The sequence below is a fragment of the Rhinopithecus bieti genome, unplaced genomic scaffold (assembly GCF_001698545.2).
Source record: "Rhinopithecus bieti isolate Rb0 unplaced genomic scaffold, ASM169854v2 scaffold_18921, whole genome shotgun sequence".
NCBI lineage: Eukaryota > Metazoa > Chordata > Mammalia > Primates > Cercopithecidae > Rhinopithecus > Rhinopithecus bieti.
In genome coordinates this window covers 3,195,003-3,205,532 of record NW_016810178.1, presented here as the reverse complement: position 1 = coordinate 3,205,532, position 10,530 = coordinate 3,195,003, and the positions used below count along the sequence as shown (strand labels likewise).

Sequence of the window (10,530 nt, the reverse complement as noted above, 5' to 3'; positions counted from 1 at the left end):
TTGAGCCAGTCAGAGCTAACATACTCATCTTGTTTGATCCTATGAAGTTCAGATTTGGAATAATACAACAATGATTTTCATACTCATTAAGCCCCTTGCTCAAAGGAAATCTTTAGGTGTGTAAGCAAACATGACAGTTAAAGTTCTGAATGGATCCATGCTGGAGGTTGGGAGTGGACTAAAGCCTACAGATTGTTCCAGGGAAGGAGCTTATACCCTCTCAGGTGAACTGGAGGGCTGAAGAACATAATAGGTTCATGAAGAGCATATTTAGTAGCTAATACAATTGTTTTTGTCATTTACATAGTTTTTTAAAAATTTGAACTGATCTGTCCTAGTACAATATGAAGAGATTTATTTTTTTCTTTGTGTAATTCCTTTCACTTTAATGTAACCAAAACTATCCCAAGCTTACAGCAATAGCTAGGCACTCCTTTTGTACTCAACTGTATTTTGATTTTTTTACATTGCCTTCTACTTTTTATCTTCCATCCCTCTTGGTCATGACCATTGGGCATACTCAATAACCAGAGTAAGTTTTGAGAGCTAGTAAAATGCTTTTTCACCAGACACCTTCGATCATCTATAGCTTGAAAGAAACACTCTATTCTAGGGACCTCCTTGACCATCTTTTACCCTCATACAACACATTTGTTTCTATCCTTTTATACCCCCTGCTGACACTGCTCATTCACCAGTGGAAACTTTTACAGAGAAGCTCACTGAAAGTCTGCAGCCAGTCCAAGATTATCCCAGCCTTCCCTTTCAGGGGACTTCCTTTCAGGGAGTCTTTCTGTAGATGCTTTCCTTACGTACATTGATCAGATCACACCAGCTCTGAGAGGTTCCCAGAGTTCTTAGAGCTTCTGTAGAGATAGTACAGCATTAAACATATTGCCAGAGTTTGCAAGTCTTTTAAATGCAAATGGTGGTTGTAAGGATTGAGACTGTACGTAAGTGTTCAGTATAAGCACTCAATAGTTGGAAGTTAGTATGAGGCCCTGTATACTTCCCACATCTCACCATTCAGTGGTATTGGCAAAGAGTGGGAGAAGTTGCCTAATTTTGAAGTATTTTATACACACTTTTAAGTTGAACTTGAAATTTAGCAAGACAGAACATTTATTGTAAGTCTGAGTGTTTGATTAATTATATCAATGACTCTTAGCAATCTTGTAAGAGAGATACTACCCTTATTTCACATATAAGGAAACCAAGGCTTAGAAAATAAATTGTGTACTTGATTAATGGGATGGAAAATAGCAGCCTTTGAGAGGAGGTTATAATAGTGGTTAATCAGTAGTCTATGTGGACTATGATTTCTAAGGCCTCTCTTGATGGAACTTTGAGCTGCCAAAAAGCCTTTTAAAGTTTCTCCTAGTTCTTAATGAAGATAACATTACAAATTATAGAAGATAATACCAATTTGTGTTTTCTAGTAATTTAATAAATATGAAGAAAATTAGCTTGGTTTTTATTTTCATGTAAATGACAACTGTAGTTGAATATCAGTGCCATATAATTACGTATTTGCAGTTCATTTGGGTCAGATAAGGCAAAATGAAATATGGTTTATATTCACACATGTGCAGAAATAAGTCAATTAGCTCACTTGATGGGGTCATAATTATAATGAGGTCAAGACCACAGGTTCTATGCATGTGCAGACCAGTATTGTACCTAGAGGCCTTCCTGCTACAAACTGTCCCTGACCTTGTCAGTTATTAGCGAGTGTCTTTAGGTTTTGGTTTAGAGAATGAATGGCACAGAAGAGAACATCTCCTTGTGTAGAAAATTCAAAGGACATACTCTGATCAGTATGTTGACTTATTCTTGGAACAATTTTGGCTCTTTATAAGATATTAACTGCTGCCCATAATTAGTTTTATTTGTTAAAATATTCAAACCTTAATTTGAATTCTTATACAGCAATGCCATTTCCAAACCTGTTGACTATTCCTGAGTAAACGCAATGCTTACCTGTTTTATGGAGAAAACGCCATCATCAGATATAGTGGCCTCTGAAATTAACTCAGCGTTTTATTGCAGTGCTAAGTGAAGATGTGCATAAGAATACAGATAACTTGTCACATTTAAGTTTAAAATGTGAAAATACAAGTGCTTTTATAGCTTTGTGAGGTTCTGCAGTGCATCTGAACCTCGTAATTACCTAATCTGTCTTGATTAGAAGGAGCCCTTATAGAGTGAGACAGTGCATGGGCGATCATTTTTAAAACTTGTCCGTGTGCAACTTCCAGTGGGAGATGTAAAAATTATTGTCTGCTTTCATTTTTCATTTTTTGTATACAACCAACAAGCTAGAAATAATGTGCTGATTCAGAAGAATTAAAGGTCAGTTTAAAATGCCAGCACCTATTGTTTACTGTAGAAAGTGAGGCTGGCAAACCATTTCAAACACTGTGAGTTATTTAATTGTGAGGAAGGGGAAGGAGGTTCTTCACCATCAAATTAGAGAAGCCATGGTACCTACTTTTAATATTCACAAGGTGAGTCAGACTTGATTTTATAATACATCGTCATCTTATATGTATCATGATAGTCCCAGATACTTACATGGCTTCTATAATCTGAGGGAGAGAGAATGAGGTCCTCTTCATAGTTAGACCAATAGAGCACTGGCAGACAAATTTTGTAACAAAGGTTTAGAAAACAATTCTGTTAAGCATTCCTTATTTAGGGCAATAGAGAAACATATCTTCAGCATTAACCAGAGCAGTATTTCAATTAACAGCTTTCATACATGAGATCTTACGTGAACTGGAAGTTTTCAAAGAACCTGGTATATAGGGAAATGACATGCAAGTCATTCTCAGAAGTAATACCAGGACCCACGCAGCGGGTAAGGGGAGGTCAGTGGCAGGGCTTCCAGCCTGTATGTTCATTTGTATGTGTTTTATATATTGGAGTTTTAAAATGTGTAAAATACATGTTAAAGTTGTACATCTTTTAACAAACTTGAATGCTACTAAAAATATTTCAATCTTCTAACAAAAACTTTTAAGTAGCACTTAAACCTTTTTTAAATTTTAAAATTCTTTGAAGGTATGGTAACCATTATAACAATCATTATGATTGTGGGAAAATTAGTGGTCACAGCAGTGCATCCAGTGGGTTTAAAATAATTACCTGATACAAGCCTGTTTTATTCTGTTTGGACTTTCTAATTGTTTTTGTTCAGGACAATTGAGAGTCTGATGACATTCTTTCAAGATTTGTTATAAACTATTAATTTCCTAGGCTACTGCCTCATTGTGCACATTTTGCCGGCAAGATTGGAAGGAAATAAAATTTTTTCAAGTGCTCACTGACCCAAAATGGAAATGGGAAACTACCCCAAATCTTTCAAAATGAAAAACCCTCAAGAGGAAGACATATCAGACCCAACCACTACTTAGGCAGGGCAAATGATAAATGCAAATTACAGACTTCCTTTTTCTTCTGCCACAAATGTCAGAAACGCTTGGCATCTGAGTGCCTTGCATTTTTTTCCCTCTTTTCTGAACAGCTCAACTTGGAAAGGTCAACATATCCCTTTGGGAAAAATCTTTTCTTATAAATTGGAATGTTTGCACACGTAACTGTAGGAAATGTTTAACATTTGCTTTGATGGGACAGCAATTTGTTCAATAGAGTGGGATTGTTCTTGTTTTTTCCATTTTCCTGCCTGTTTGTACATCACAGGCACTCAAATTACTGAAAGCAACTTCGAGGCACTTCTTTCTAATGGAATCAGATCATCCTGTCCACAAAACCAGCCAATGCCTTGGGCTTCCAAAAGGCAAACATGTTCCATCTTTTATTTACTCCAAGGGACTCATTTGTGAGAGACTGTTCTGAATAAAAGCAGTAATTTTCCACAGATTATACAGCTGAAACCCTGAAGAAGGAGGAGAGGGAGGGTGAGGGGTTGTCCAGTGTCTCCAATGGTTGGTTGAATCTTTTGGTTTATGTAAAGGAGGATATAGGACATTAAGACAATAAAACTGTTTGCTATTGGTGATCAGCTGCATCCAATCTGACAATTAATAAATATTTGTGGTTTGTAGAGAATTCTTTCTAACCAGAGTCTATCCTTTCCCTCCAACTTGAATTGATGAAGAACAATGCTGAGTTTGTGTAGTTATATTTGTTTATATGGAAACAAGCAGATACTCAAAACAGGCTTTTTTTTTTTTAAGTAAAAATGCTCTTAGCAATGACTTAAAATAAGCACAAGGAGGGACTTTAAGGAAGATACCAGTGTCTAAGTATTGATCTGGGCAGGACTACAGGAAGGGACCTGAGTCAGCATGGCTCATTATTTCGGGACACTTCCGATTATTCACCTCCAGAAATAGTTTCCCTTCCATTTCAAACAAATCCTTCTACTGCTGACGAGAGCTGCAAGACGTGTAAATACAAATGTGTGTGCTTGAGACACGTGTGTGTGTATTCCAGTAGAAATGTCCTATCAGAGACAAACCATCTCTCCTCACACACGTATTCCCATGCCCTGGATCCTATCCCTTCTTTTCAAGGGCTCTCCTTCCTCAATTAATTTATAATTTTTTCTTATTTTATTCCCTCCTCTGTCATTAATTTGTTTCTCTTCATTGACCCGATCACAAAAGCATACAAACATGTTCTGTCTCTTCTCAATATTAAAAAATTAACCTTTGACCTTATATCTCCTTTTAACTACCACTCAATTTCCTATTCTCCTTCACTGTAAAACTTAAAAAAAAATCAGCAGCACATATTTCTTTCCACTTTCTCTCTTTCAGTCACTCTTCAACCTGCTCCAAGTGGCCTTCCATCCCCATTTCTCCAAGGACTGATCTTGACACAGTCACTAAGACCTTGCTGTCAAAGCTAGTGAATATGTAACGATTCTCATATTACTACTCAGTCTCTTGGTAGGACTTCAACACAATTGACTGCTCCATTCTTCTTGAATTACTCTCTTCTCTTGGTTTTTATACTGCTAGTCACCAAGTTTTGCTCTTACATTTTGGGCTGTTATTTCTCTGGCTGTTTTGTTGGTTCTTCATCCTCTACCTCTACCTAAATGTGGAAGTACCTCAGAAATCCATTTTTGACCTTTTTTCCTTCTCTACACTCTTCCTGGATGACCTCATTTGTTCCCGTGGTTTTAATTACCACACAAATGCCAGAAAGGTTCAATGTTACAACTCTACTCCTGACAGCTCCCTTGATTTTCACATTTATATATGCAGTTACTCTTGATGCCTCCACATAGATATTTTAATAGACATTTCAGTTTTATTTTCCCAAACTTGTTTCTCTTGAACTCTTCCCATTCTGAGCAAATACGGCCACCATTGATCCAATTGCTCAAGCCAAACACCTGAGTCACCCCTATTTTTTTTTCTTTTCCTTACTCCACATTTAATCCATCAGCAAATCACATTAGCTCTATCTTCAAGCTATATATGTAATTATTCAACTTAATCTCTTTATCTACTTCCACCTCGAAATTGGCATCATCTCTCATCTGGACATTACAATAGACCCCTAAATGGTGTCCCTGAATAAACTGAAACCTCTACCATGGTTTATGTGACCCCATATGAAGCAGCTTCCTGTCTACTCCAACTTTCTCTTTCCTTCTCACTCTGCTCCAGCCACACTGACCTCCAGGATGCTCCTGTCACATGGTGAGCCCGTTCTATCTGATGGCCTTTGAATTTGTTGCTTTTGCAACAAGATTTTGTCCCATATTTTCTCATGATTGACTCTTTTTCATCCATTCCCACCAACGTTATTTCTTCAGAGATGTGTCCCTTATTTTCACCTCTGCCACACTTGGTCAAAACACCTTATTTCCTTTGAGGCATTTACCACTATCTGAAACCATCTTTTGTTTGATGGCATGTTGTGTCCCTCACAGACACAGAACGTAAGCTTCCTGAGGACAGAAACCTTGTCTGTCTCCTTCACTATTTAAGACCCATCCTGGAAAGTGCCCAGTTAGCATCGGAGTACCTGGTATTTGCTGGATTAATTCATTCATTCAACAGCAATTTTTAGACTTTCCACTGTGTACCAGGTACTGTATTAAGTTATTTTTAAATTTTGTTTTTAGAAAATTAAAATATTTTTTAAAATATTTTGGGCATCCCCAGTATATGTCTATATAGGGCTCATGAGATTTTGGTACAGGCATGCAATGTGCGTGTAATAGTCACATCATGAAAGATGGGGTATTCATCCCCTCAAGCATCCTTTGTGTTAAAAACAATCCAATTATACTTTTAATTATTTTAATATATGCAATTAAATTATTACTGATTATAGGTTCCCTGTTGTGCTATCAAATTCTAAGTCTTATTATTTCATTTGTTCTAGGTTCTTGACATACACCTGTGAACAGAACACAGATCCTTGCCCTCATGGAGCTAATATCTTAGTGGGAAAGATGGGTAATAACCAAGACATTGTAAGTAAAAGAGTGGTATGTTTAAAGGTGGTAAGTGCTATGGAAGAAGAGTTTCTGGATGAGGACTTAGGGTATTTTCCAGCCTCTTCCCTTTGTGTGGCAAAGTAGAAAAGGCATTTGCTTTTGCAGACACTTGAAATCATGGCTTCTGGAGAGATGAGCTCTGAGATCCTGAACATTTTTCCTCTTCGAGGCTTAGCTCTCTTACGTGTATAAAATACTAATCTCAAAATTTTGGTGTAAGCACTAGATGAACACAGATCAAATACCTTCTCATCCGTTCCCAGCCACCCACCCTCATCCTATCATTCTGGGGAAGGAAGCTGTATGTCACTACCATATTCTCCCTCTTCTGAACACCTAGCATGCTTAAATCAACCCAACGTTCATGAAAACAAGATGTACTTACTGCATGAACATGTAGACAAACTAGCATATGGGCAATTTAAAAGTAAATAAAGCTACTTGTGCTCAGAAATGATGCTTTTTAAGTAAGGGTAGGAAATCTTCACCTTGATTTAATAACTTTTCCCTCTTTCTAATTTAATTCAATTTTACAGACCCCTATTGATAAAGATGTTAGATCTGCTATTCATTGTCTTTCTTATATGTAGAAGTAAAATCACAGAAATAATTATTTTATAGGAGGATAAAACATTTATTTAAATGGAAACACTAATCTTTATTTTCATCATGCTGAAGTGTGTGGTTACAATTTCCAACAAAACACTATATATAATAAGCAAAATAAGTTAGTACATTGTAAACTTATGCACAGTTTCATCAATTAACAGTTTAAGAACAAACAAGCCATTTAAGACTTTGTAGCTACATTTAGTAAAAAATTGCAGACACTCAAATCTTATCAACCCCAAGTAAGACACTAAAGAGCTATTCAAGACTTTTTCAAACCAATTACACAAATACATGTTTATTTTTGGTTACAGTCCCCTGCTATGCACAAGACCATTGGAATGCTGGAACGATTACACATTTTTAAACGGCACAAAGCAAAGCAAGGAGATAACATGCCAGCCTTAGAGAAGCTGTCTTGAAAGTGCAAACTGCATTTTCTCTTCCTGAACCACTAGGATAAGAACGGGTACCTCAGACGACACGGCAGGGTCATGAGCATGCTTTCTCTACCTCACTGGTGGGACATTTACTGGAACCAGGTCTCCATGCCTTTGAAGATACCTCCGGCTTTAAACAGTGAACAGGCTTCAACTAAATATAGTGCAAATCAAATACTGAGGAGCAAAACGACAGAATAGAGACCGTCACAGATCGACCTCCTGTTTCTCTACCTGGCACAACCCACATGGGGACACATTGGCACACGGTAACAACAACTTCTATTTAGGTTTTGATATGGAAGGCGGTGCGGCGGAGCGAATGCAGGGCAACCACGCAACAGCCCCTGAGCAAGGCCCCGATGTTATAGACAGGATCCGTTCCCCCTCTCTGAGTACTGAATGCCCACAGAACCGTGGGGACCACGGGGGCAGCCACAGCCAGGAGATCCACCAGGAAGCTGCTGCTCCAGTACTGCCTCACGACGCCCCCTGGAGCCAGTGGGATGACACCATCCAACCTCTCTTCCACGCAGGCTGCAAAATCCAGCTCTCTCATGAGGCGGTTTGCATGAACTTCTGCATCCACATTGGCGGATGGGGTCTCCACGGGAGACAAAAGGATGGCTGAGTTTGGATTTCTTGGAGTTAAATCAACCACTAAGGCAGAGAGGGACTCTGGGAAGCTCTCCATCGAGTCTGGTTCAGACTCATCAGGGGACGCCAAGCTCGAGGGACAGGGGTCCTGGAGCTTCTGCAGCACATTCTGAATGAGCTCCGAGATGGCGGGGCTGTAGGGCACCACGTCGGTCTGTACGGCTCGCTCCACCACCACACTGCCCTCCTCCAGACCCATGACCATGGGCAGCAGCTCCAGGACATTAGCCCCAGGGGTGGAATGCACAAGCTCCAGGTCACCAGATTCTGTGGTGGTGGCTGTTACCATCTCATCAAACAAATCTGTGCCATCGGCTATGCTATCTCCCACCAGTAGCTCCCTGTCAACCCCTTCCCCAGCAACCTGCTCTTCCAGAGATAACCCATCTGCCATTGTGTCAAGAGGGGGGTTGAGGGTTAAACTCTTCTCTGGGGAATCACACGGAAAATCTAAGCACAGTTCGTCCCTCAGAGAGCCACTGTGTGCCATCTCCATGCTCTGAAGGAGAGACTCCAACTTCTTGTTTTGGATGTTTATGTCCACAAAATATTTCTGAATGCCTTTATCTTTATCAACCAAGCTGCTCCGCATGGTTTCGATGACCTGTTTGAGCTGTTTAATCTCTTTCCTGGCTTCTTTGAGTGCCAACTGGGCCTCTACCCGGTGGCACTCCTCCTCAATCCAGTCCTCTCGCATGCGGGCCAGCTGGGACTTAAGCTCAACGATTTCACTTTCCCTAGAGTGCCAAGACAAGCATGGTTAATAAAAAAATAAAATAAAATCACTTTGAACTGGGCAACAGGCAGTTTTGGCACAGAGCCAAGAACTCATACTCTTCCACTTGAAATACAGATGTGAAATCAGTTTTGAATGCAGGGAACTCAAGAGAACACAGCAAAACTTGAGAAAACACTCCAGCCTAAACTTAAAGAAACAGTACATTTTCTCTTTGGCAGAGATTAGCCATGAACTTTCTCTTTAATTGTAAAATGGCTAAAATAATAATAGTAATCAGAATCAGAATCAAAATAGCTACCACAATTTTTTTGAGTACCCATTATGAGTCAGATATTGCACTGTTACAAGTCTTATCATCTACTCAATCCTTAATATTTGAAATGTTATTATTAGAACATCTTAGCATCTGTTAGCCTGTTTCTATCTCCATAGCCTACTCTTTCCAAATGTCTATAGTTTGTGGAAGAAAAGGCCAGTTCACTTTTAATTACCTATCAAAGACAGAAGGTAGACTGATAAGTTTTAGCCTTGCTAAATTGTTCAGATGATATTCCAATGATAAACATTTTTGAAATCATAAAATGCTACATGTGGCAGGGACTTTACATGTTGACAAGCTGCTTATTCTATCTCCTCTCAAGTAGGATAATATTGAATTCATCCTACACTAAGGAGAATCGATCCTATTTTTTAGATCCTTCACAGGACAACCCTACTTCAGGATCTTTGAATATAAATTCTTTCTTGCATATAATTTTTTCATAGTCAGTCCTTACATTCCCAGTGGATATGAAGATAAGGTAGTCAGGATCCTCATATATATGAAGAGACATCAATATTGTTCATTTAAGTTTAGGCTAGAATATTTCCCCAAGTTTTACTGCATTCACATTCCTTCCTCCCTTGAGTGCTCCAATCCTCCTACAGACTGCAAATCACAGACCAAACACTTCCAGACTTAAGGTCTGACTCACCCCAGAGGAGAGTTTGGGTCTCAAGTCTATTTCAGACAGATGATGAACCAGATTAATCAGGAAGATGAAAAATGTCCCTTCTTCACAGTCTGCACCCTTATCTACCCACAGTTTTAGCAACCAAGGTCATTGAGTTTTCTCTATTTCTTTGTGGCAGCAGCAGAGGAGGTTTGGGCTGATCAGGTAGCCCAGACTCTTAGAGAATGCAAATGCCACCCTCACCCTGAGCTCACAGCTACCCTGGTCAGAGCTTTCCTGGTCTGTTCCAAAATGTTCCAAGGGAAAACCATCAAGCGGAAAAACTGGCCTGCTGCCCAGATGTCAAAAGTCTTCTCCCTCAGATAAGATCTCTTAAGCATGGGCTTTTTTTTTCTTTTTTTTTCCAACCTTAACACTTGGCCAAGAACAATGAGCCCCTTCCTTCAGCACAGAAATAGCATGCAGGAATTACAATGCACACAGATATCCATTTGTGCATGGATATAAACAGGGCTTAATTGGTCCATGGTGTGTGACCCATTCTGCTGGAAGTATGGGATTGTTCGCTCACGTGTTTTTGCCATTTAAAAATAGTCATGCACACACCCGATTATTTCACATCAAAGCTGTATACACTGCAAAACAACA

The 10,530-nt window shown here is 39.2% G+C and overlaps 1 protein-coding gene across 8 annotated transcripts in view; it reads right to left on the bottom strand.

The window, feature by feature from the left end:
• Nucleotides 1-7,093: 7,093 nt before the first annotated feature.
• The window catches only part of SYBU (syntabulin), a 117,277-nt gene continuing 113,840 nt past the window's right edge, over nucleotides 7,094-10,530 (bottom strand). For all 8 annotated transcript variants that reach the window (XM_017891532.1, XM_017891535.1, XM_017891529.1 and 5 more), the window contains one exon: nucleotides 7,094-8,927. In XM_017891532.1, the coding sequence (XP_017747021.1) occupies nucleotides 7,820-8,927 (1,108 nt within the window). In that variant the 3' untranslated portion in view covers nucleotides 7,094-7,819. The remainder of the gene's footprint in view (nucleotides 8,928-10,530) is intronic.